Raw genomic sequence first — 27,829 nt, forward strand, 5'->3', positions numbered from 1 at the left:
CACTCAGGATTTGAGTAAACATGCATAAACAGTTTTATGCGTAGATCTGTAAACATCCTGCTGATTTTAAAATTCCTGGCAGTAAAGTAGACTAACTATTCTATGCTGCATTCATGTCTTTGAATTAACAGTTTTCTATTCAAGTAGAAATATTCAATAAAATATTAGTGGTATGTAGTTATTTTTCTAATTCTACCAGATTCCAGTCCAGTTGCAGCAGTGTATTTAGTTTTAAATTGCTGGTAAAAGACGCTGGTTGCTGAAAATAGCAGGAGCAGCAAGCGACATGATAATTATAATATTAACAATTAACGCTACTAATAGTGCAGTCCTGGTAATTATCTGAACATTTAAATCAGTCCTGACAGTAGATTCTAATTAGAGATAAATAAAAATAGTGATCGGTATAACACTACTTTTTCTAATGAGTGCTTTGACTCTAAATCACTTAATTAGGTTTCTTAAAGTGGGGAATATGCATGTAGATTGGTTTGAAATTAAGTAACATGAGTCCAGCATAAAGTCCTGACCAAGCACTGCAACATATGATTTAACAGATTAAAGTTGAGCATCAAACCTTCTACATGAAAAACTGTTGCTTACCACTAATTCACACACTTTTATTTTTGTTGCACAAAATCATACTGATTATTTTTAAACAAACTGTTACTATCTCAAAAAAGATAAAATTTTCAAGATTTTGTATCAAATCTCCAAGTTGTCATTGTCTGCTTTGCTACAGTTTATTTGTATCTTTGCCATTGATATAAAAGGAATTTGTAATTTGTTTTAAGTGCACAGACAAGAAAAATACACCTAGAATAGTATTGCTCTCCAAATATCCCATGGCCCGTTAGAGGTTCAAACCCAAATATTTGTAAATGTTTAAAAAATTCAGTAAAATATACTTAGCATTGGATGTAGCATGAATCACATGGTGCAAACACACACCAGCTCATATGACCTTGCTCATTTGTTTGTCATTTCAAGCGTCATGCACTGACTCACACATTTTGTCCGGAGTGCTGTACAGTGGTCACACACCCACACGTAAAGCTATCGATTGAGGTGAAGCAAAGCAATGAGAGTAAAGTTTACCCTTTCAGACATATTTGCTAACAGAACAATACAACAATTGTGTGAAGCATCATGCTTCCTGTCTTCCACAGAGAGATTAGAGAATGGATGTCAGTTTGCACTTCAGATAGTGTAAGTAATTAGTTAATAAATAAAGTCCCCTAAAATTTTACTAGCAGCTCAAAATCCACTAAAAATGTCACCGGAAAAATATTTCACAATCTGAAAACAGTCAAGCAATGATGGTTCTTGCATTAATTGAGCCCTGGGGAAGCCTGTCTATCTACACCTCACATCAACCCCCCACTGCTGGATAGAGTTGTATAGTTTATAGAAATCTAACAATCCTACTAATTTTGTAAAGCACCAAACATTCAACAAACTGTGTTTCAAAGAGTTTGCATCAGGGTAGAGTAATATAGTCCAGGTTTTTTAATATTGTAAACTTTACATAAATAGCCTTTTAATTTTGCTCTATATTGAAAGCTGGGAATCAGACACCAACCAGAATAATCAACTTCTGCACTGCCCATTGACTATACATGCAAAAATCAATATAGATCTGGTTTGATTAGAACTGACATGCTTTTTTGTTGTTAGGTGCTCCTGACCCCACACAACTCAGTGCCCAGTGCCTGGGCATTGAACCACATCACAATTATCAGCCATACTCTCATGGGGTTATTGGGGGATATTGAAGTGCAGTGGGAAAAAAACTGAATTGAGGGTGGGTGTCAGACTTTTGGTATTTCCTGTTTTAAAAACGGTATTATAAACCCACTGATGATTCCAAACATGTCTAATTGAAGTGACGCAAGAAACCCAAGACAGCTTTATATTTTCAGTTCCATTGGGTGAAAGACACCTGCCTGGAATAGATCGAAGAGAGACATTGGTGATTTTCTTTCACATTGTTTGTTTTCACTCCAAGTCTAAGGGGCCCTTCCACCAATCCCAAAATCTCTTTCTCTACTAGATGCCTACTTCAGCTGACATCCATGTTCTTGTCTAACTCTGAGAAAGACGGAACAGGCAGATTCACATAATATTATATCATTAGTTTAACATCACACATACTCAGAGGTTAAACTAGAGATTGTGTTTGTCCAGTTAGACAGTGGTGACTGTCAACAGGGAGCTTGGACACAACATGTCCTCCTGGTTGTCCAACCTGGTTCCATGAGTCAGCAGCTCCTCTACGGTTGTCCAGTCATCCAACAGCTTTCTGTTCCTCAGACGACTCAGCTTCCGTTGACTCAGCTCCAGGACAGTTTTGCATCGCCCCTCAGCAAAAGGTCCAACTCCCCTGCTTTCTATTAAGCCTCCATCTCCTATAGATGCTGCTCCCCGGCTAACAGCTTCTCGTAAAGGCCCGCCTCTGGCCAACAGCTGTTGCTGCTTTTGCTCCCGAGCCAACAGGAAGTGTTCTCTCCTCTCTGTTCTACTCCAGTAGCGACCCAGCAGCATGTCAGTGTTGGTCTCTTCATCAGTGCTCATTCCACTTCGTTCATCTGCCAGCTGATGAGCTCGATCTCTGAGCAACTGGCTCCTTGTGACTCGTGAGGTTGTGTTAGGCCTAGAGCTTGGGTTTGGTTTTGCCTGCAGACCGGAACCGGCATTATGACTTGAGTTCGCATTTATGTGTCCATTTTTTGCCTCACATTCAGCAGCAGTTCCAACCCCTGTGTGGCCCTCTAAAGTGCTGTAGAGACCTCTACCTCCTCCACCTCCGTAGGACTGGCGACTGGCCGGCTTTGGCCAGGTGTCGTTGACGTCTCCAGCCTGGAGTGGGAGGACATGACTCTGGAGGTGCTGCTGTTCTCTAGCTCTGCTCCTTTCCAGCTCCAGCTGCCTTTCTCTTTCCTTCTCCTCCTGGAGCTTTGTCTCTCTTTCCCTCTCCCTCTCTCTTTCAATTTCTCTCTCCCTTTCAATCTCCTTTTCCTTTTGTAGTTGTCTCTTTTGTTCCAGTTCCCTCTCCATCTCCCTCTCTCTTTCTGCCACCGCTGGCTCAGGCATTAAGCTTCTATCTTGAGTGTGCCACCAGTCATTTTGTGTGATCTGACCACCCGAGTTGTCATAGCATCGCTCACTGGTGTTGGTGCCCCTGACGTGTCCCATAGCAGCTGGGTGTTGTTGGGGTGATAGGGCCATGCCTGTTGGGTGGGAAGCCATCACACCAGCATCTAGCTCACCTTCCTCTGGCAGGCCTGGTGGAAGGACGTTGTGTGGCGTGACACCTCCGCAGTAGTGCAGAGTTGCAGCACAATAGGAAGGTGATGCTGGGTGGCTAGCCCGGCGGCGGTATTCCTGTGGAGGCGGTCGATGGTGTAGAGTTCTGCTCCTCCTCAGCATGCCTACTGAGCTTGAACCCTGGTGGTTATACTGCTGCTGCATGGGTATTTGTGGTCTTCGATGGCTGGAGGGTGTGCTGCAGGTGGATAGGACCGGTGCATTTATACGTGGGACTGCGGCATGAGAGGGGTTGAAGAGAGCTCCACTGCTAGAGCTGTGGCGGTTCAGACAGGGTCGGTCAGCTTTATGGAACTGGACCGATGAAACCCTGGAAATAAAATTGTTCTAGTTAACTGATGCAACAACATGTGCAGCTGAAATCATGCTTCCATACACATCATAAAAAGACATAACCATTTCTTTAACTATCACCATCAACACTGAATCAGAAAGAAAAAAAAATCAGTTGGAATTACTGACATTTGTATTTGTGAAATTAAAATTAATGAAAGGGATTTCTCTTTAGAAATTAATTTATTTTCTTTAAAATCTGAAGTTTACATGCACTAAGGTCTATGGCTTTAAAGCTGCAGTATGTAAGTTTTTGATGAAACTATCACTGTGTTGTGACAGTATCGGTGAAAAAAACTGAGCTCCTCTGCTTTCTCTGAGTTCTCCCAGTGGTAACTAGAAACAACCAATCTGAGCCAGGAGGCGGTTCTTAGTGCTGTCAATCAGACCTCCTTCTGGCTTTGATTGGTTACTTTTGGTCTGGAGTGGTGCATTTCTTCAGACAGCAAGGAGGAGTATGACCATTTGTATGGCAGTATATTATGAGACCGATTATCTGTCTTATAACATACTGTCACGACACAGTGACAATTTTAACAAAATAAAGAAAGAGTGGATATATATATTCTTTATAAAGTTTCATACTGCACCTTTAAACAACTTGGGAAAGCTTGTTGTCTGACAATAAGCTAAAAACAAGATATCTGTATCATGTTATTTCAGAAAAACATGAAAGAAAGTTTTTGTATTACTTTATTCAAAGTATTAGGTTTACCTGTATTTCTTTAGTATTTGGTAACATTACTTTTGAACTGTATGACTGAAGTCAAATGTTTTGACTATCCATTCTGAAGCTTCTAAAAACAGTATGTTAGAATTTTGGCTCATTCCTCCTGACAGAACTGTTTGGACTCACCATTTGAGTTCTGTCCACACATTTTCTATGAGTTTTTATAAGATCAACTTTTTGGCTTTTTGGCTTAAGGTTAAGCCAAAACAGCAACTTTCTTGTCTTAAAGTCGCTTTATAACTAAATTAGAGGCAAATGGAAATAAATTTGTATGAGCAGAATAATTCTGGTCATTCTGGTCAAAATATGTACAGGGTAAATTCTGCTCTATTTATTTGGAAAACAATGCCAGTGTAAATAGAGGGGCTCATGAATCATTACATTTGTAATGTGCACAAGTCCTTCTGGTAGGCTCCCTAATACTTATTTAAATATGATGTTACTTTTAAACAAGCCAGCCAATTAACTAATGAATAGTAAAGGAAGGTTTTAGTGATGGACAAAATGAAGCCATAGTTTTGAACACAGGTAACTGAAGGAAAGTTCTATTTTTAAAACAACCACCAATGCGCTGCAAGGCAGGTTGTCCAAAAAATAACTGCATGCATGTATGAGCACAGATTTGATATGACAGAATACACAGAGCAAATAAATGCATAAATCTAACATAGGATTACTGAAAAGTCATGATTATAAATGCTAAAAGAGGTGATGGTTATAATTTATGAAAAGTGTGATGACTCATATATGAAAACTTTTGAGTTGGTGAGCAGAAAAAGAAACAAAACACAAACAACTGATTGAAAAATTTACAGAACCTTACTATTGCTTTGTATGTATATAAAAAAATAATATTTTGGGATAAAAAGTATGAGTGTGGTAATTGTAATTATTTACCACTACGTAACACTTCAGATGAGGGCAAATACAAAAACACAAGACTCATTCCTGAAGCCATTCTCACTCTAAGGCAAATTTCTATAGTGAAGTATAATTTTATGGTTTCAAAAATGAGCACAACACTTTCTATTCTTTCTTTATTTCAAATTTATAAAACAAGTTTGACAGAATTGTCTTTTGCAGCACATGAACACTGTTACCAGCCTGTCTCAGGTGTGGGATTTCAAATAATTTCCATGTGATTCACAATAAAAAAATATATATATAAAAAAAAAAAAAATGGATAAGACTCTAATTAAGATTAATGTTACTAATCAATTAAATATTTTTTCCAAATTACCTGAAAAGTCCACGAGGCTGGACGTCCATGACTGACCCACCTCCATCCTCCATCCCATGTTGCAGGTGCTGACATGGGGGCTGCATCGTCAGGGCCTCTGGTATCGACTCGAGCAGCTCTCTGTGGCTCTTGGGGCAGCTGTCACGCCTCTCGCGTCTCTCGCATGGTTCACCCTGATGTTGCATCCTGGCATTGTACAGACGCATCCTCTTCTCTAGGAGCCTTTGGAAGTGTCTGAACTCCCCGGTGCTAACACTGTAGAAGCCTGAATCGCTGAGCTCCGAGGAGATGAAAGACTCTGAGGACGGAGAGCCTCCACCTCCGAACCCCCCGCACCCAGCAGTGGCAAAGTTTCCATGGGGATGACAGTCTTCCAGACCTCCCTCCTCTGTCTCCAGCCCTGAGAGATCACCCTGATGGAGGGAGCCATCTGTCCAGCCCAGACCACTGTCCAGCTCATGATGAAGGGGCATGTAACCCAATGGCTTCTCCAAGATGAAGTCCTCATCATCAGTCTACAAGACAAGAGATGCTCATTCTAAAGGACAGTTCACAAACAGGCAAATCAGAAGATAAAAATAACTGCATGTTGCATGTGTATTTCCTCAATACAAACTGGATGAGTGTGTAGAACAATAGGATGTCAAAAACTCATAAATATTGTTTTGTTGTTTTAGTAAAGCAAAAAGGTCTCCAAAATCTAAGAACCACTCCAATAATCAACATGTTTTTTAAGAATCCAACACTCCTTGTGTTGTCTAATCTCCAGCCTATAAATTCTTACAATTTTTTGTTCTAGTTTTAAAGAAATTATATATTAAAAAATTTTAAAGTACCACTTCATTGTTGTCACACAGTTAAAAATTAACAGGACAGTTGTTGAAGGTTTTAATTGCATCTCACACTCCAAAGCAGTGGTGTCAGCTCTCAGGGGCCATGTTTTAATTCTTCCCCTAATTCAACACACCTGAATCAAATGATAGTTCATTAGCAGGCTTCTGGAGAACTTTATAACATGCTGTGAAGGTAGTTTGACCGTTTGAACCGCTGTTTGAACAGAAACATCTAAAACCAGCAGGATACCGGACCTAGAGGACAGGGGCTGGACATTTTCCACACCCTAATTTTATATGTGAAATTGAGGAGTTGTATGTTAAGTGTCATTACACATGCTCACAACTGTTTTGATTCTACAATTTTAGAATCAACCAATTGTGATTCTAAAATCACAATCACAATAAAAGCTTTATTGAACATCGAATGCAGAGTTTACACCTGGTGGTTGAAAAGGGATATTGGTTTCGGAATAGAATGGAGACTGTGAGTAGGAAATGTTACTAAAAGAGGTAAGATTGTAGATACCTGGCTGTGGCAGGTTGTTGGTTCATCTGAATCAGGATTGCAACATCCCATCAGGCAATTTTTCCTTTTTTGTCGACGTCTGGCGAGTTCAAGATCCTAAAGAATTTATGCAGTGGAAAATTGGAAATAATTAATGGAATAAACATAAAGAGTATTTTTCTAGGCTTATTTGACTATGTAACACTTTCATACACTATTTGTAAAAAGCTCTTCAAGAAATATTTAATCAGAATTCTCTTTTTCTATGGAAACAGTGAGTAAGAAAGCTAATTCTAAATTGCAGCTGGAAGTCCAGCAAACCTTGATTGTATAAGGTATTGATTCAAATGACTTGAATAAATATGCATACCATGCTTTTTATTCCTTTTCTGAATAGGTTTTAAGACCATGTCTTTTCTCCACTCATCAGTCATGTGTTACTGTGTGTTGGTCTAACAAATAAAATCCCAGTTATACACACCTTTGTGATAGTTTTGCAAGGTGCTGTAGAAGATTTCCAACATTGCTTTGATTTCTTTTTATTTTATCCAAGCTGATAAAATGCAGCATATGTTCACATCAATGTTTATTTCTTAGAGCTTTTATTAACTGTTCACCTGATGGTTGATTTCCACAGTGTCCCGTGGGGAGCTAGACATATAGCTGTACCGTCCTCCATCACAGTGATCTTGTGGCAGAGCCAGATGGCCATAATAATGTCTGAGAAAAAACAAGATGAACATTTTAGCAGCTTTTGAGACAGTTTTACAATTATGTATGTCTTTTGAAAGGTTACAGCCTATGAAATGAATCCCAAAACAATCAAACAGTCCTAAATAAATGTAAATACCAGAGCTTTTGCAATCACAGGATAATAGAGACTAGTTTGCTCTGGCTGGTTACCTGTAATTTACATAACTAGTACCCAAATGTTTTGCAAAAAGATATTTTATTGGATATCTTAATCAAAGTTATTGGTGGTTGTCATTCAGTGAAATAAAGTCATTTAAAGCATAATAAATAAATAAATAAAGCCATAATTTAACAGTTCTTTATGGAATTTCTTTTACTAACATGCAGGCCATTATTTCATTACATATGTTGTGCTTGTGCATGTGTAGGCCTGTCACAATAATCAGTAAATCAATTAATTGCATTATAAATTAAAACAAACTCATTAATTTCCATTGGTATAATTTATGGTTTATCTCTTTTTTCTCTATTACTACCAAAAACTGGATTATATAAGTTTTCAGTTTGGTGCTTTGGTCTCTACTAGCCCTTATTTTGAAGGACAATTTTGTTTACAAAGACTTCAAAATTAATTTTATTTGTTGTTTTACGTATTTTGTCTTCCAGTTCCAGTGTTAAATGTTCATTAGAATTTAAAGTTCACTGATCTTTTAGAAAGTGTTCTTGTATTATTATTTTTGCCATTACCATTATATTACTTAATGGTCTCAAAACAGCAATATTATTGTTTATCACAATAACTTCTGGAGCAATTTATCACAGGCCTATCTATGCATGTGCTTACCTGTCTGGGTAGGAGGGACTAGATGTGTTAATTCCCGCCCCCCTCATTGGAAGAGGTAGGTTGAGGTGCTGCAGGTTGAGCGGCAGGGGTTCCCAGGATCCCCTGTCTCCCTCATTGCCCCGCCTCCTCTGGCCCTTGATCTGCAAGGTGATGGGGCGCTGACTCGCAGCAATAATCCTCAAAGCATCCCGCTGGCTTAGGTGTGCTAGACTCCGCCCACTCATCTGAATCAAGTGAACAAACACAGATAGGATATGATGATGGAATGTACATGGCCTTTCCTGGAGGATGATTTAATCATTTTGCTTCAACCAGAGACACACATGAATGAAACTCCAATTGTCACTCTTTTTTTATGATAAATGTGCTATGAATTTATCATAAAATATGATAAATACATAGCCTTTGATAAATGTACCATTATTTTCCTGTGCCAGATAGCTTTGATAATCCTAACTTAAATACATTTGGCCAATCAACTTTTTTTCCAAACAAGGTAAATCATTTTAAAACAAGCTTTTACATATACTGCAGTGAAATTATTACCATATATGGAGTGATTACTTGGCATAGATGTATTTTTATATAGTTTTGGTAGTTACAGAAATTTGATGGTGTGCCCCAAGTGGAGGAGTTTAAGTATCTCGGAATCTTGTTCACAAATGAGGGAAGAAGGTAGCGGGAGTTCGACAGACTGATTGGCGCAGCGTCTGCATTGAAGCGGACGCTGTACTGGCTGTTGTGGTGAAAAGAGAGCTGAGTCAAAAAGCGAAGCTCTCGATTTACCTGTCAATTTACGTTCCTACCCTCATCTATGATCATGAGCTTTGGATCACGACAGAAAGAACAAAGTCACAGATAAAGCGACCAAAATGGGTTTTCTGCGTTGGGTGTCTGGGCTCTCCGTTAGAGATAGGGTGAGACACTTTGTCATCCAGGAGGGACTCAGAGTAGAACTGCTACTTCTTCACGTCGAGTGGAGCCAGATGACTCAGGCATCTGGTCAGGATGCCTCTTGGTCGCCTCCATGGTGAGGTGTTCTGGGCATGTCCCACCGGGAGGAGGTCCCAGGGAAGACCCAGGACACACTGGAGGGACTATGTTTCTCAGCTGGCCTGGAAACGCCTTGGGATTCCCTCTGAGGATGGTGTATTGTAAAAAATAACTCTATCAAAAGAACTTTCAAAATTGTTGTGTAGCCACTGTTAATGTGGCAACACTGAAGAATGAAGTGACTCCCCAGTGATTTAGCTACACAGAAAATGTTGATGAGGTTCATAGCCTTTGAGGGGTCAAATTTGATTTTGCCTATAAAATCAACATTTGGAAGCACTTATTGCCTTGAATCTTACTCACAATCTTGGCTTAAATGAAGAAAATTTCACAAGGTTGATGTATAGGGCACACCCCACAGTTTTAATTTCTGCAACATTTAACTTTAGCAGAGTCAGAAGTCACACCATCAAAACAATAGTCAACAATAGTTAATAAATGTATTTGGCATGTCGTTTTATGCCCTCTGTCATATTTTGTCACTAAATAAACCAGTAACTGTTCTCTTTAAAGTTTTCCACAGCAGCAAAGGCATCTTTTCTCATGGAAAAATATTAGGAAGCATGAACTGGAACTTAAAGAATCTAATTTGATTAAATTTCAATCAGTAATCTCATCTTTTTTCATTGGCAAGCTCAAAAACTAAATTAAACTCCACATTTACAGTGTGGGGTATAATTTCATATTAGAATATGAGAATGACAAAAATAACATCAGACAGTAAAAAACTGAATGTTGAAAATTAAGTGAATGGAAACAAATACATTTTTCTTCACTAAAAACAGCAGTGATTGGAATCTTAACTCATTTTTTCTTTATTTGAGCTTCCAGTTCAGCAAGCAGAGATTTATGTAACAATAATAACAGATCTTTATGCCAAGATATCATGTACAGGGTGCCAGTCTTTGTTTGAAGAAACATTTTTACATATAATTACATAACTAGATGCTAATTTGGAGGCTCAGGCAGGAATAGTTGACAAGTACAGAAGCCAGAATGTAATGCTTTCTACTCATATGCAGGTTGATTGTTTTGAATAACAAATTGAGTAAACTTGAGAGAGTTATGACTAATCACATGAGTAAAACTATTCAACACAAAAACAGTGCTGCAAAAAATAATTGCCCCTATTTTTGAAGGGTCAAACTCTGGAAGATTTTAATATTAACAGTGGTTCTGAAAAAAGCTGGAAAAAGAAAAAAAATATAAGGGACCTGCAATACTTAGAGAATCAATTTAGGTCAGAAAATGTACAGCCAGTTGCATCAGTAAGGGAACAGTAAGATCTTACCTGTAGTTGAATACTACAGGTAAGATCTGTAGTAATTTAAAAAACTAAATTATTGTTGTTGACTTCCAGATGTAAACAGAATTTTTCTTCTGTTTATTTAGACTTGCACTCATTGTGAAGCTGAAAAAATACACTCTGGTGTGTTACTTTCTATAGAAAGTGCTAAAGCTATTCTACAATATCTTTGATGGCACCGCCTAAGTGGGTACCAACACATCCATATATGGCATTGCTTTGGTACATTTTGCTCCCAAAGCCAATTAAAATTGTTGCTGCTGTATGCAATATTTGTCTATAACATTTTGAGAATGTTGTAGGTAAAATACCCTGCATTTCTGCAATCAGCTTGTTCTGGACTCAAAGATGAAGGCCGAATAAAGCAGATAACTGCACGTTGCACATCACAGTTCTGTGTGTGTGGTCTGAATCAAGTAAAGAAAAATATGAGGTGATTCTTGCACTTTTTTTTCAAAAAAGGACAAAACACCCTCTGAGAAACTGCACATAATCTTAATCCTTCATTTATCTTCCAAAATTTTATGACTTCTGTGTGTTGCCTTCACACAATGTAAATACTAATTTTGGCAGTTCCCATTGAAATTATGTCTACTTGGACTTCATAACAAATTTATCCCAGGAACAACTGCTATGAACAGAGTGGGGGATGCAGCTTAACTAATGTCCAGATGCTGCTCAGTGGCATCATGGGATTCACTGAGGAATTATTCCACTTCGGTAATGGATTGTGGGAATCCAGGATCCATCGACGCCACTGTGCATTTTTTGGAATGCAAGCTGCCATTTTGAAGGCAGCGTTCATTCCATCATCCTTTTTTGTTATTATCTTAATGGTTTGAATACAATACATGTTGCAAACTGGCAAAATCATAAGACACAACTGGGCAGCAAAATTCTGTTTCTCTCTGACAGATGGTTGGATTAGGGACACCTGGGCAGCCACACCGTGTTCATCAAACATGACAAATATGAGTATGTCTCTGTATATCTGCAGTGAGGTGTGTTACTTCTGAAAAGCAGCATAACCCTTATTCTGCTTGCTACATATCAGTGCATGCAGCTCAAAAGCCAGGGAATTAGACGCAAGAACAGCATTGTTAACTCCAGTGCATCAGAACCATGAGTCACCCTCCGCTACATTCAGCTACACACAGACACACACGGACACGCACACACAAAATGCATACAGCGTGAGCAAAGGAGCACAAAATGGCACCTGTATGTAAAGACGGAGGATGGCAGCAGAATGAGTGGGATTCTTTGGGAGGTGTCAGTGACACAAATGAGACAAAATCTAACAGAACTTTTTAAAGAAATGGCATGAACAACTTAACGTTGTGTTTAATGGTCTCACATTCAAATGCAAAATCCTGCAGAAATCCCAATGCCTACTTTGAGTCTCATTAAATGCACACATACTGGCACATCCACAACCAAAATAGACAAGCACTAGTGACTCCATTTTATCTAATTCAAATGAGAGCTAATTAAAAATACACAGCAGGATTTCTAGCAGTCAGGCAGTTTTTAATGGCTTACCGTTTGGTCACCCATCCATGGTCCAGAGAGCCAACAGCCCATCTCCACAGCAACAGAAGGCAGCTGCCGAGGGTTTTGGTAAAATCAGCGGCTCTGCTGGTTCCCTTCAGCAGATCGCCTCTTCTGCCTCCTCCTCTTCCTCCGCCTTACAATCTCTCTCTTTCTTTCTCTCTCTCTCTCTAATCACAGTGCCTTTTCCCCTGCTATTTTATCCTCAGCTTCTGTTTCCCCACACTTTCATCCAAGCAGTACCTCTTGTTTTCCATCTATTTCTTCAACATCTCTTGCCACATCTCCTACAAAAACTGCTTGAAATTTCAACATTCTGCACAACAACAGAGGCACGACATGCATGCATGGCAGCGCTGCAGTCATAAAAAATATGCGCAGGCTGACAGTGCGTTCAGAGATGGAGAGGAAAACACACAGCAAGGATGCTGTCTGATTGGTGTCCTTTAAAGAGTCATCAGCCAATCACATGCACTGTTCTCCTTGTGGAGGTTTTCCTCTGTCTGAAACTCCTCAGCAAAGCTTCATCCAAGAGGCAGCCTCCATTGCAGTGATACACTCAGCAGCAGGGGAAACACGCTATCAAACTATCCATCTTCTAGCTGCTCAGCTAGGATCTCCCCCTAGCAGATGCATGCTGGGAGATGTAGTGAAGACATTGTGGCTCGTTCTTGCGTATCAGAATCAACCGGAAAGAGTTTTTACTTAGACAAGTTTATTAATCTGAGTTTTGAAACAAACTTAAAAGAGGATGCTCAGTCCCTATCTTAGGTATTTTCTTCAGACTTTCGTTTGTATCGATTCTCAAGTGCAAGAAAAACAACACATTTTTCATAATGTAATAGTCCAAAGGACAGCACAAATGAAATTTAAAAAATGAACCTATACTGGTTGTAGTAGTGTGCACACTCTTTTTCTTTTTTTTTTTTTTTTTTTTTTTTTTGCTCTAGTGACCTTTATTTGAAAGGAAAGGTGGTTTTCAGAGATGTAGTTCTGCATTCTGGCTTTGTTAGACAAAAACTTGAATTTTTCTTCTGTTTATTTAGACTTGCACTCATTGTGAAGCTGAAAAAATACACTCTGTCTTTATGGCCAGCATTCTGATAGAGCACTGAATGTTTGGGGGCAAAACTGTCTGGTGTTCTGTTCATGATTAAAGAAACTAATTTAATATCTTAGGAGGAAATTTGTGGATTAACACAAATTAAGAAAATATTCTAAATTTTCTCATCATATCCAAGGTACTCAACATTCAATGCTGCCCGGCTACTTTCTCCCTTGGCAATACCTTGCTTCTTTCTGTCTAACAGATTACAACTTCAGTGTTGATTTAATAAGCCATTGTGCACATTCTCTCTCTAATTTGCCATCACATGTTGCTCCTTCATCTTGAAGTAGGTTTGAGTAAAAATGTCTAGTCAAAGTCCAGGCCTAAATACACCTAAGAGAATGTTGTAAGTGTGTAAATTGATGTTCACAGTTGCGCTTCACAAATTCTGTAGAAGTTTGAGCATCACTGCAAAACAAAGGGGAAAATTTGCTCTCTAAATATTGGTCAATGGACAGAAAACTCAAAATGTTATTCTTTTCTGGTTTTTATTTGAAAAGAAATTCAAACTAAGAATCATTTTCTTTTCGATCTCAAGTTATACATTACTTTATGTTGGATACATAAAATCCCATTATAATGTGTTACTCTTCTCTGCCGAAAACAAGTATCCCAATGTGTCACTGTCGGGAAGGTGCATTTTTTGCCATTTTTAAGGGCACCGTTTCCCACATCCAGCAAGAATCCTCTGCAAGGATTGTGACAAACTGCCAGCACTTGCAGCACTTGCTATGTCTTTCTTTGAAAAACCAGCTACTTATTGACCATTTTAGAAATAGGAAAGATTTGGCCATTATTTATTTTTTTAATTGAATAATTAAAGATTTTATTTGCAGAAAAAAATTAAACAACTCTTTCCTACTATTTTATGATTATGTTCTACTCTGTGTGGGCCAATGAAATAGAATCCCCATAAAGTACATTACAGTTTGTGACAAAAATAATAAAAAGTAAGAAAAATAGGTATAAAAAGCTATTTTAAGGCACAATACCTGCCTAACTGCATAAATCTGAGAATAGATTTTACTCTGGTTGGTCTTCCCGATAAGCCACCTCATCTTCCTCCCCTCCACTTGGTTGATTTAGGAAGCCAACACTTGATTGATGTGTGACTTTGATCTGTAGCTTTCGAACAGCTGGTACGAGAACATATTTTACAAAGCATCCTTTGCTTTTAATGTCGACATGACAACAGACCACCTCCTGCCACAAAGTCGTCTGTATGCCACTTGAACATAGTTTCATTTCATCTGGTTCACTCTAAATGACCTTGCTTTTTAACTGTTTGGTTGTCATGGTAACAAGCTTGCATAAAAAAAGAAGGGATTGTATGTGTTGCTTGTGAATTCACTGGAATGTCTTTTACTAGAGCAGCTCTCCTTTTTGTGGACCAAAGCTGAATACGAGTGTTAGTGGTGACACCGTGGACGGACAGATGGTGACAGTGATAATGGATGCATGTCTTACTGCTGATGAACGTGATGATGGTGATGAAGATGATGGGTGCATCTGGATGCTGTAGCTGAGCTCTGCCATTTTTGTACTAAAGTGCGGAGGCAGAAAGAAAGAGCGATGGAGAGTGAGCATGTGTGCTTTTCCCACTCTCACACACACACACACACACGCGCGCACCCCTGCACTCCCACCCCCCCACACACACACCCATACTGTAGAGCTTCAGCTGCGACACACAGACCTGTCCGTGGCTAAAAATGGAAAGCATACTTGCTGTTGCTGAGAAGCCACAAGACGGCTCAAAATGAGGCAAGTGTACATGCAGAGATTCATATTTGCATACATTCTGAAAGAATATTAGATATAAAAATTACAATATTAAAATATGTTTTAATCACTTTATCTTATCATCAAGCAGCAACAGTTAAACATCCTAAGGCACCTAATCTCGTGTAATTATAAAATGTTCGAGGGCATTTTAAAGAAGGAGTTCCATTGATACCCCTTCGATTGATCAGTCTGTTCAATTGAATGTTTCATGTAACTAACAATTTAACCACATTATCAATGAATTGGAACATAATTCATTTGTCTTTTTTTTCCTAATCACATTTATTTATGTAAAACAGGGACAGGACACAATAGCGAAGAAATCCATAGTGTTTGTAAATACATTAGATTATAGCCCAAGTCTATTTGCTTGTCCCATGACTGGTTGGTGTTAGTATACAAAATAATATCACATCCTAGAAATATGACAAAAATTCCTCTTAAAATATACACAGAGTTATGTAAAACATAAGGGAAAGAAAAAACACTGTGTTGTATCAGTGCCATCTTTCAGTTGGTGTGTTTTTTAGTGAGTCCATCTTTTATATTGGTGATAAACATATTCAGGACATGATACAGACTGTGAACTTCAGTATTTATAACTGTATATGACTCTCAGATTATCCAGGATTAAGTTTATCTGTGTAGGAGTTTCTTGGTGGCTCCAAACAACAGATGTATTTGATTTTTGACATTAAAGTAATGAAATATTAGTATTCATAGGGAAACCTTAAGATGGAGATTTTATGACAGTTTCCTTTTTTCAAATTTGTTTCTTGCTTATCATGTATAACTGGATATAATGTCTAAGTTTTAGAACTAAGGTGTTCCAAAGTGTTGAATTGGTTTAGCTACAAATGAAAAACCAAGCATATACATCTTATGTATCTCATGTGTCTGTCTTAAATGTTTTAAATTGCATAAAGAATTCTAATTTTTAAAGTTACTGTGATATAGAGGTATCATAATAAACACAAATGTGTCTTGTTAACTAGACAAGACCCCAGGTGTTTATTTTATTAACAAAATAGTATTTGAGTAACCCCTTGTGAATTTTCTTTTCACTTACTGCTTGCCAGGTTTTCAGAAGAGTAGCAAAAATATGTACTTAAATAGAAGTATAACATATATAAATTGTTACAAATTTTTCTTAAGTAAAACTACAAAATAGCCATTGAAGAAATTACTCAAACAATGGTTCATTTTACTTAAGCAAGTGCAAAAAGTACGATGCAGTAAAATGACTCGCACAAGATTTCTTACATTTTCCCTTCAGTCTGAATTAATTATTTAGTCATGGTATTTTTTTATTCTGCTCTTCATTAAAACTAAATTAGTCATTTTCTCAAATTAAATCAGATGCTTTGATCAGAACTTGAGTAGCCAATTTATCAAGTGCGTATTTTACTCTTACTTAAGTTATCTTTGGGATGACTACCTTTTACTTCTACTTGAGTAAAAATAGAGTGAAATAGTGCTACTCCAATTACAGCCAAATTTTTGTCGAATCTACCTACCACTATTCTATTCTATTCTATTCTATTCTATTCTATTCTATTCTATTCTATTCTATTCTATTCTATTCTATTCGCGTTTAGTACTTTTTGTCTTCAGTCGGGTCTTGTAGGACCAATGTAAGCGAATGAATGTCAATGATTGGTCAGGTTGTCCAAACTGTCTTGTGATTGGTTAGATTTGTGGAAGTATAGCAGCGGGTAGTACAATAACGTGATTTGATATTGTTTGTTTTAAGTTTTACTGTTTTAATAACTTATTTTAGTATAGCTGTCTCTAGGAACAGCTGTAAAATCTGTGTCTGTATCTTTTTTGAATAAGGTGTTACAAGATAGCTGTATATTTTTGTGACAGAATTAGCTTGGCAGGCTAACCTCCCATTGGAACCACGATAGTTAGCATTAGCTTCCAAGGAGCTACAACAACAACAGTAGTAGCCTCACCGAGACGAGGTAACAACTCCATAACAAGCTCATACAACTTCTCACGATTTGTTAATTTCGCTTTTCTTTGACATTTAAAAAAAAACTTAAAGCAAATGTAATTAAATCGCACAATAGCGAGCTGCTTCATTCTGATGTGACGTCGTTTTTAGCTTAATGACGCCTCAAGATTTTTCTCTAGTTGATTGACAACTAATGTTAAGCAGCCAACAATAAGATATTAAATGTTTACCTTCAAGTTGAGCTGAGGTGCTTTGATTATGTTTGTAGGATAAATTTAATGTGTCAAATTTGACCTTACCACTTTATAGCTGGGGACATTCCACAACTGGGATCATTACTTTTTCTTAGTGAAATGATATTCTTTTCAGTACCTATGATGGGAAAATTTCAAACGATATTCATATCAAAACAGACAATTTTATCTATTAGATCAGTAAAACAGTGTTTAAATCATAACATGATGATATCCTTTATGTCGTTCCAATTTTCATTGAAACATGTTATAAGTTGTAATGCAAGTTACAGAAACTGCTCAATTTTAAAAAAAATGTTTTAGATATTGCCATCTAATGTTGAACAAGGGAATTTTTTTTATTGATATTGATTTTTAATGGTTAGACTGAATGTCAGAAATTTGACGTGTCATTGTAATATTTGTCCTGCCAAAAGTTATTAATGTAGAATATTATATTTTTGCCATTAAGAAAACCACTTGATAAATGATACCTAGACACCAAAATACACTAATACGCATTATTTTTCAAATGAAATGTTGTGGTTGTATAGTTTATTGATGGGAATTCTTAAACTGTTAATTCTGTCAGAAAAAGTATGAAATACATGGCATGCTAAAATGATGAACATGACATGAGACTGCGTAGAGATTGTGTGTTTCCAAAAGAAAAAAGTTTAGAGAGATTGAGCAACATAAAAGTTTCATATTTCCTCTCTGATAGAGTTGGATATATGCTGTAATTTATTTATTTCGAACATGATAGTAGTATAATCATGCACAAGAACAATGACAGGAAAGCCCAGAAGAGTTTTCCTTTTTACCTTCTATGACAAATTTCTGAATGTGTTTTTCTTTTTGGGGTTCAATTGAATGTTACATTTCTTTTGAAACGGTGCTTTAAACACTTTTACCTCTAATGGAAGTTAGATAATACAGCAGTAGCAAAGCAGACTAACGGATGCTGACATTTTGGAGTCCCTAAAAATCAATTTGGTCATCCCATCTGCTCCTTTGCCCCTCACAGCATGAATTGCCCACCCACAAAACGCCTCAGAGGCCTTAACCAGGATGTTGTGACAGCAGTTGCATCTGATGACCCTTTTGGAGGTGATGAGGAATTCACCCAGGATGACTTGGATGAAATAGACATCATCGCCTCACAGGCCTTCACTTCGGCAGTAGTAGCGTCCAAACCGAACGAGCCAGCGCTTGGGTCTACCTGGACATCCTCTCCAGGCCAAAACAAATTTGCAAAAGACCACAGCAAAGAGAACAAGTCTGGGATCTACCAAATAAATGCTGGGAAACACAGCAGGGAAAATCTTGGTGAGTTGAAGGAAGAAATAATTTGTATACTTAAATTAATATTACATGACTCAACCTGATCATTTAAATATGTAACTTCACCTGCCTTTTTAGCAGCTTGATTTCCTCTGATTTGACTTTATTCGTAAAAATACATAAAAGATCTAATGGTAAGGTTTATGGAGGACAAATGAACCATTTGATTTTGTTATTATTGTAAAAATCATAGTTTAAATTATATTAAGGGATGCTAAGACCTCTGCTGAGAGGTGTCCAAGTCAATAAAGTTTAGTCTGTATAGTTTCTGTATTGCAGGAGTGTATAAAGCAGTGTTTTGTGTGTGTGTGTTCAGGTAACATGCAGCAGCAGCTTGGGTCAAACAGGGAAGACTCCTACAGACTCCTGGAGGCCCAGCATGCAGAGCTGAAGAGGAAGGTGAGACAAAGTGATTTTACAAAATGTCTCCATTCACAGGCATTTATGTCATTGTGCTACTTTGTTGAAACCCAAGCTATGTTTGTCCCATCTTCAGCAGCCTTCCTTTTGGCTTCCTTGTCTGTTGCTATAATATCTATGAAAATATTTTGTTTCCTATTTGTTTAATATGTGACAACGTATTCTTAAAATTATAACAAGTCTGAGTAAATATTTTATTTACATAGAGTAACAAAACTGTGTAACCTAGTAAAGTTAACTTGGATCAAATCTTAAGAATATTTTGCATTTTACACTCCATATTTTTAAATGTGAGTTGGGTGTATGTTGTTAGTTAAACGAGGTGGAAGAGGAGATTCTGTTGAAGAGCGGTGAGATCCGTGTCCTGAGAGATTCTCTGAAAGCAGTTCAGCAAGAAAAGGAAACTCAGAGACAGAACCAGGTTCTCCTGGAGACTCAGAGGCAGAGAGAGCAGAGCGACAGGGAGAAGGAGCTCAACAAGAAGGTGAGGATGTAGAGGTTATGGACACACATATGTTCAGAGCTGATAATCCTTTAAAGCAACTCTGATATGTTTTGTATGCACAGGTTCTGTCTCTGCAGTCTGAGCTGCAGTTTAAAGAAGCAGAAATCAATGAGATGAAGACCAAACTTCTCAGTTCAGACAAAAACAAGACGGCCTCTCCTGTGGCTAGGACTAGGTAGGCATCTCCTATTTTAACACCATATTTTATAATGAAATGCTTCATGCTCTGTAGCTGCATATAGTTGTTTTTTTCTGGTTATTTTTTTCTCATCAGCCATATAATGACAGCTTTTTTTTATTTTTGAAACTCAATCTCCAAAGTTATAAGCAGTTCTTATTGACTATCATGACATATTAACAAATGAGTTTTCTGGTCACCCATAAATTTTATTTTTTTTAGTCCTAAAGTGCTCAGCGCACTCACCCAGATGTATCAGATGAGTGGCAGCTCCTCCTCCTCTCCAATAGGAAATGGTTTCATCACCAAGGAGACATTTGGAGCACAGATTTCATCACGAGTGACGCCGGTGAAAACTCCAAGAGATGGTGAGTCACAAGATCTGCTGTCATGAAAATCCTGAAATAGCCAAACTTTTGTCTTATCCGTACTTACAATTGAGCTGTGTGTGTGTGGGGGTGTGTGTGTGTGTGTGTGTTTGTAATGCAGCAGCAGACAGAGGAGTATCCAAGAGCAGATCTGGTGATGGACAGGATATTTCTCATCCAGACCCGTTCCTGTCTGCCAGACATGCAAAGATGCAGCACAAAGGTTTGTTACATTGACTAGCTGCTTCTAAAGGACTCATGGCAGACTTATAATTTGTTGATATTTCATCTCGCACACAGCTGTGCCACTTGTTTAGCAAGTGATGAGAAATTATAAGCATGTTTCACCTATGGGGATTATTGTAAATATATTTTAGTCATATGACAAGATAATTTGTTGTGCCTGATTAAACTTATAATTTAGGATGTCCTCGTCTGTTTTTTTGTCCCTGATACTGGGACAACAAATACGCTACATAAGTATATGAAGAGTACTTATGTAACAATAGGCATACAAGTACTCTACATATCATCAGTATTACTATTTTGTCTCACTTTACTCCTCCATCAGTGTCTTTTAGGACGCCGCAATCTAACTATCTGTGTTTTTCAACCGGGACAGATGTGATTGTGGCAGTCAGTTTCTCAGGAGAAAATATAATATGCTGCTCCAACTCAAGGACAACTATGTTATGTTATGTTAGGTTAACTATAATATTCTCCTAAAATTTAAACTAAAGCAGGGAGATCTGTATAAAATAACACATTATGCTATTTAATGGAACAGAACAGCCAAAAGATGACTGTGTTACATTTACAGATGCATCTTAAAAAACTGAAATGCCCATAACAATTTAAGTGATTCAGTTCAAAAACACATGTTTCCTATACATAAAAAATACAATTGCACACAGAGTGATTCATACTGTATACAGATGTTTCTGCATGATGATCTAATGTAATATCCACATTTTCTGAAAAAAATTAATTGGGATTTTTATTAGCTATAAGCCAATATCATCAAAATGTTTGAAATATATTACTGTGTGTACGGAAACTTCACATTTTAAGTTGAATTGCTGAAACAAATAAACTTTTTGATCATTTTCAAATTAACTGAGATCTACCTGTATCACAAGAGTTCTTTTCATCCTGTTTGTTGTTCTGTTTTGTCCACTAGGAGGCATCCTGCTTGGGGTGCTGCTGCAGCAGCCATTGGTTCCTAGCAGCCTCGGTCTCTCCCACCTGCTGTCGATGAGTGTGGCTGAATATAGGTGAACACCTTGACCAAGAACAAAGACTAGAACTTCCACCATTAATTTTTGTAGAAGGCTCAGACGACAGGAGCTTCAGAGGGAAAACGACAGAGTTAAATGTTTGATGTTCCAGAATTAGGAATAGATGTGAATAGATTGCCAAAAATGACAATAGAAACTCAAGTTAAAGACCAATTCTATGAAAAAGCATCCTAGACTCTAAATAAACTCTAAGTATAGACTTAATAAAGATTTGAAGAAATATTGCATGTGATTTCATCTTTAGGCAACTTTGTTGTAAACAGAACCTGTTATAGTTTCTGAACATGTAATCTTCACTGATGATTTTTTGTTTTTATTTCGTTGTGGTTTCAGTCAGCTGTCCGTCAGCCCTCAGCTCCACTCTGATCCCCTAGAGGGCGCCAGCGCCGTTGGAGCCAACAGAGCTCCTCTGAGTTTGGTTCAAAGCCTGGCTACGACCGGAGTCAACCTGCTGAGTCAGAGTCAAACGACCATCGCCGTCAGCAACAGAGACAACAGGTACTCTGACAGACTGAGACTTTTCTAAAAGCTTTACTAAACTGTCCACATTGTGAAGCATCCAGAACCATAAATGATAACGTACCTAAAGTATTTTCTGGACAACAGAGTCCTCTTGTGGTCAAATGTTGTAACAGCAGCATTGAGATCACAACTGGTGCAACCCCAACTTTCAATGTAGTTATTCGTTTTAGCACCGGGCTTTATCTATAGTTATAATTTGATATTGAGAATAAAATAAAATAGAAAAATCTGTTTTGTGTAGGTCGTGTCCTGGAGCGGTCTTCCTGCTTCCTCTGTTAGATCTTCATCTTTCTCAGCTCTGTTGCACTTTGGAGTCTCTTGGCTCCTCTTCCAGTGGATCAGACTCCACCACTGCCAGCTCAATCTCAGCAGGCCAAACAGAGTCTCCTGTACTGGGGAGACTGGATGAGGCTGGCATCACAGGTTTTAGAGTGGAGGACACTGGTTTGACAGCCCTCAAGCTTCTTTACCTACTTTTGGCTCAAAGTGATGAGGTGAGGAGATAAATGTATTTAAAGGTAGATTTGAGTTATTTATACTTCAAGACTTTTTGAATTTTTTTACGCTAATATTTATGTTCCCCTTTAGGTGGTAGAAGCGGTGTTGTTGAGGAAGAACCAGACTACAGGCAAGGTACAGGAAAATCTAAATTATGCAAAATTTTAACATATTTATACATCAGCTGCTTTTCTTTGATATAGACTTGTTTCTCATCTGTTTGTAGACTGATCGCTCTTTTGCACACATGGGCCTTTGCTCCCAGAATGCCTTGCTGCAGTCATTGCTCCGGTTGTGTGACAGGCGTCTCAGTGGTAACAGTGCTCAGAAAGAGAAGCTCTTCCTTAACACTTTGAAGACAATGTGTATCCTCATAAAACGGACACCTCCCACACACTCTGACAGGTACATTTATGTCAGCTTTTTTATATTTAACCACAGTGCAGAGATTTAACCATAAGCATTAAATATTAGTCATAGTAAGATCTTAATTACACTTTACCTCATTGGAAATGACAACAGCATAGATTAGAAACAAGTGAAGTGTGACTGGTTATTTTTTCTATGTGACTACAGGATACAGTTGAAATCTGTTGTCTGACATTAAATCAGATTAGACCTTGTATTCTTCATGGAAGTACCAGAATTATATTAAAACAAGTATGAAATAAACTGACTTTAAACATGAAATGTAGAAATGTAAAAACTGATTGCTTGGCTTTTTCTGATTCTTGAAAGTCCCTAATGGTTCTCCTTTAACTGGTTGAGTCGATATAAATAATGATGAAACATAAAAAGTAGTTAAAGAGGAAACTACTGGCGTTTACAAGATTCCTACACTGTCTTGAAAGTTTGAGGAAAGAAAGTAGAGTATCCAATTTTTTTTTTGTATCTTTTTGTTAAAAAGTTGTATTGTGTTCACTGATTGGACTAAGAACAGATTTTTTCTTTTAGTTTTTGACTGACCATTTAGGACAGATCAGGCTGAAAATAATCTGATTCTGACCACCAGCTGATTTCACAGTGCGTCATCTCAAACTACACAATATTTATTGCAAATATATTCAGAGGCGTGATAATTTTTTAATTTAGTAGATTTTTTGTTTACGTACTAGACACCAGCTAATGTCACTCACTTTCAACTTCATACATATTTATTTACTTTTCTGCGAACCTATATTTACAATGCTTCAATGGTAAAGGTATTTTTTTTATTATTTATATAGCACATTTTCAGCAACAAGGCAATACAAAGTGCTTTACAGGATTTAAAAGGAAATACAAACAAAATAACAAACCAAAAGAAAAAGAAAAAGCTAATAGTAAATAAACTAAATACTTTGGCCTCTAATTCCTTTTCTGGTTTGGAAGAATATGAGTCTAAAAAGTAGTTGCTAAGGTAGTTTTTCTGGGTTCCAAATTCCAAATCCCTGTTCTGGGTTGCTAAATAAGTGTAAGTAAGTAAGTATCCTCTGGACTTCTGGGATGCTAGATAAGTATAAGTATTCTCTGGAGTTTCTAAATTTGTAAAAGTAATGAGTACTCCACAGTTTCTAAGTAATAATAAAAACTAAATGTTTCTGTTCTGGAAATTTTTTTTCTGGATTCTAAGTTCATTCTAATTTCTTTTATGGTTGCAATAATAGGAGTCCCTGCATCTAAATAGTGAGTACTCTACAGTTTCTAAAATATAAGCTAAAGAGTGACTGTTCTAATTCCTTTTCTGGGTTAAAAGTGAGTACTCCACAGTTTCTAACAAAATAAAATAAAAAAGGAAAGGACACATTAGGGCACATGGCAACATTCAGACAAAACAAATGGCAAAACAAAATCATGAGTGAAGGCGGTGACATCACAGGGCCATGAAACCACGTTGCTCAGCCTCCCAGCAGAAGTCCGATAAAGATGTTGTTATCAAAGAATGTCATTGGGAGTGCTCAGCTCCACAGCTGCATGGATAAAAGGAGGGGATGAGGTGGGTAGGAGCGTTATGTTTACATATATTCAAGGAGATTGGAAATATGCAGCCCTTCCAAAGCAACACGGGGAAAGCCAATTCAGATACAGAATGTCTTAGGTTGGGTAGATTATAAATTTCAATCTTCCCTAAAGTCTCTCCAATACATCTCAGTTCGCAATTATCCAAATTAGTTTGGTCGTTCCACTGAGCCGAAACTAGCAACTTCTCCAAGATCGATTCCATCCCGTTAATGAGTTTTAGAGTCTTCAGCTGGGCTGCGAGTCTCATTGAGACTCGCATCCAACTTGCGTCTCTGTCCACACCAACAGTCTGAGTGTTCACTAGTTCGGCCGAGTCCGTCAGAAATTTGTCAATAAGCAAGGTATCCGGAAGCTCCAAACAGCAGAAATCTTGTTATCATGAATAAATCCAGGGTGAATCCCGCCGGGTGTGTCTCCACAGGACAACAGGGCTCTCCTGTGCCCAGTCTTCTCGTCGAGAAAATCTGATCAATTGCATTGAGAGACCGGTTGACCAGATCCATAATTTGTAGATTCGGAGGATGTGCAAAGAAAAGCTCCAAAATTATAGAAAAAGACAGGACAAAAACAGAGCAGGCATGGGCAGGGAGGGAGCAGAGGAAAAAAACATCCGCCTTCACTGAGAGCAAGAGAGGAATCAATAATGTATATGACTTCTTTTTTCCTTATATTTTAGGCTCCAGTGTGTGTTGCAGGTGGTATGTCTATGTTTAGCACAAGACACCGGGGTGCAGACGGTTTCAGAGTGTGTGTCTGTTCTCACAGCCATGTCTGACCATCCGACTCTGGCCAAGCAGCTCTGTTCCCAACACGGTGAGAAAAATTCTCTGACTTCAACTCTGATATAATTTGATAGCACTTACGCACTCTGAATCCATTGCTTTTTATTTTGTTTAAAAAAAATTATATTTCTTGTTAAAAAGTTTATTTTTCTCTTTTTCTTATCTCTTTTGCTGCAGATACTTGTATTTTTCTTAAGTTGTTCCATTTGATTCGGACCAGAGCAGATACGCTAGCTACACATGCCGATTGGATTTTGCTGGACCTGCAGGTAACATCAACTGATTTATTTTTCCTTATGAATGTGGGAAGTATTTAGCAGTAAATATCACGTTACTTAAAGTATACATATCATATAATTTTAGAAAATCAAAAATCATTGTTCTTTCCTTCAGTTTTTTTCTGACTCTTGTAAAAAAAATCTGCCATGTTTTCATCTGTGAATTGCATGCTCATCAAATTAACTATGAAAGAACAGAGAGCGCTGGAAAAGTAAATAAATTTGGGATTCACTGTGTTTTCGCTGTTGCACTCCAGGTTGTGCGTTTGTTGAGCCGAGTGACTCAGAGAACAGAGAGCTGGACAAGCAGCAAGCCAAGCCCCTGCCAGTGTTACAGTGAGGTAGATCACTATCACCCTGACTTCTGTTTCTTGTTGAAAATTTTCTTTCCACACAATTTTCTCTGTTTCTTTACAGTTGGTTCAGGCAGTTGTAATCATTTTCCATCGTCAGTGGTTGGATATTCGCTCTCAAGAGCAGACCTCAGGTAAACTGGGGGAAAAAATAAGAAAGGGACTCTCTTAAACATGCAATAAATCCTGATTTAATGAATCCTGACTTTGTTTTTTCTCATTCAGCACACAGCTCGTCTTGTTGGAGCGACCCAGACACATCACTTCTCAGAGAGTCTCTGCTGCTTCTACATTGGCTGCTGCTGCATCACACGAGCTTCTCTGAAAGCTGCCGGCCAGTGTTGCACATGTATGACCAGATGATCCCTGCTGTGCGTGAAACACTGAGCAAGATCTCTGATCTGAGTGACAGCGAAGGTACCTGTACACAAAACATGAATAATCTTCCATCTTTGAAGAAGAGTGTATCCTTAGATTGTTGGAGCATTCTAGCAGAAGTTGAATATTTGGTAGATCACTGGTTTCCCTGTTCATTAAATAACTAGAAAGCATCTTATTAATGTACAAATTGATTTTTAGTAAACTAAGCTTCAATTAATGGTTTTCTTTGGGTGATGGTCATTAAAAACACATCCAGTTATATTTGAAAATCCTCATATGACCAGTTTTTCATTGAGTCAGTCTTTGATCCACACAGCAAAGTGATGGTTGTTTGTGTTTTACCTGGATTGTTTCTGTTCGTCAGAGCTGGCCTTGGAGGAGATCTGCCGCTCTGATGGCGATGACACCGATGATATGGACACTGACACCGCCTCATAGCCTGCTGCTACTGCTGAAATATGAAGAACCGCTTACAGGCTGATCAAATAATTCAGAATAAGATCAGGTCAGAACAGAAACTTTCTGTTAAGTACTTATCAGAACAAAAATGATGGATCAGAGCTGAGCTTTGACAGAAGTATCAAACAGTGACGAAGGAATCATTTTGCTTTTTGATGGATTTAATAAAAAATTAGATGAATGAATCAAAGTTCTCAGTGAGCATTGTCAACTGTTTTCTATTTTACTTTAATAACCAGTCCTCACTAATTCCTGCACAAGTTAATATTGTACAACTTTTAAAATTCTCCAAACAGAAAATTAAAATCTTTATTTGGGTGCTCTAAGGATGTCCTAAAGAATTTACTTACTCAAATACATTAATCAACTATTTTCCTCTGAATTGCTGTCAAACTGTTTTTATTTATTCATTATCTAATGGAAAATGGGATGATGTCTGTAAACTCAAACATTTTTTCAAACTCAATTTTCTTTTTTCTTTTTATTTTTTTGTCTGGGTTTTTTTTATTGGGGGTGGGGAGGAGTGTAAAATGTTTTTGAAATTTTGCACATCCAGCAATAAAGTTGCTTGGTAACTTTTTCCCCTGAATGATCATTAAATTATTCAAGAAATTTTAAAAAATTGACAAAATTGTGATGAGGATATTGAGCTATTTTTAAATATCTCAATATATAGTAACTAGCACTGCTTTACTGGTTTTATTTTTTTCAAATTGTAAATATTCCTACATTTCCTGGAGTCTTCCCAGTGGCTGCCAAATCATTTATTAATGGAGATAGATTTAAGCTGCTATAATCATATTTGAGGAAGCTCTGTACTGTTCTTAAGTATCCTTAGTTATTACTGCAGTTAATCCAGAATAATTTCCTCTGCTAAAAATGTTTGCAGGAAATACATAATCATATATAGCAATATATTTATTATTTGTTTGTAGCAT

At 37.6% G+C, this 27,829-nt stretch overlaps 2 protein-coding genes across 3 annotated transcripts; one reads left to right on the forward strand and one right to left on the reverse strand.

The window, feature by feature from the left end:
* Positions 1 to 1,493: 1,493 nt before the first annotated feature.
* On the reverse strand, positions 1,494 to 12,812 carry LOC111605901. The gene is made up of 6 exons (XM_023325579.1): positions 12,410 to 12,812; positions 8,509 to 8,732; positions 7,589 to 7,691; positions 6,993 to 7,088; positions 5,631 to 6,145; positions 1,494 to 3,637 (listed from the first exon to the last, which is right to left on the reverse strand). Exons 1-6 carry the CDS (start codon positions 12,449 to 12,451, stop codon positions 2,188 to 2,190), a joined length of 2,430 nt encoding a protein of 809 aa, XP_023181347.1. The 5' UTR covers positions 12,452 to 12,812; the 3' UTR covers positions 1,494 to 2,187.
* A 4,197-nt stretch (positions 12,813 to 17,009) lies between these two features.
* On the forward strand, positions 17,010 to 27,471 carry atrip (ATR interacting protein). Of its 2 annotated transcripts, none has more exons than XM_023353464.1 (18): positions 17,010 to 17,278; positions 18,532 to 18,833; positions 19,165 to 19,247; positions 19,582 to 19,752; positions 19,836 to 19,948; positions 20,174 to 20,319; positions 20,444 to 20,542; positions 21,500 to 21,593; positions 21,951 to 22,115; positions 22,381 to 22,633; positions 22,728 to 22,772; positions 22,864 to 23,042; positions 25,315 to 25,451; positions 25,598 to 25,689; positions 25,956 to 26,039; positions 26,116 to 26,185; positions 26,277 to 26,468; positions 26,797 to 27,471. In XM_023353464.1, exons 2-18 carry the CDS (start codon positions 18,533 to 18,535, stop codon positions 26,868 to 26,870), a joined length of 2,298 nt encoding a protein of 765 aa, XP_023209232.1. In that variant the 5' UTR covers positions 17,010 to 17,278; position 18,532; the 3' UTR covers positions 26,871 to 27,471. The 2 variants fall into 2 exon arrangements, with proteins under 2 accessions (XP_023209232.1, XP_005811881.1); XM_005811824.2 differs by having other exon boundaries at positions 20,441 to 20,542; positions 26,797 to 27,470.
* Positions 27,472 to 27,829: the final 358 nt, after the last annotated feature.

This window comes from Xiphophorus maculatus, chromosome 20 (assembly GCF_002775205.1).
Source record: "Xiphophorus maculatus strain JP 163 A chromosome 20, X_maculatus-5.0-male, whole genome shotgun sequence".
Classification (NCBI taxonomy): Eukaryota; Metazoa; Chordata; class Actinopteri; order Cyprinodontiformes; family Poeciliidae; genus Xiphophorus; species Xiphophorus maculatus.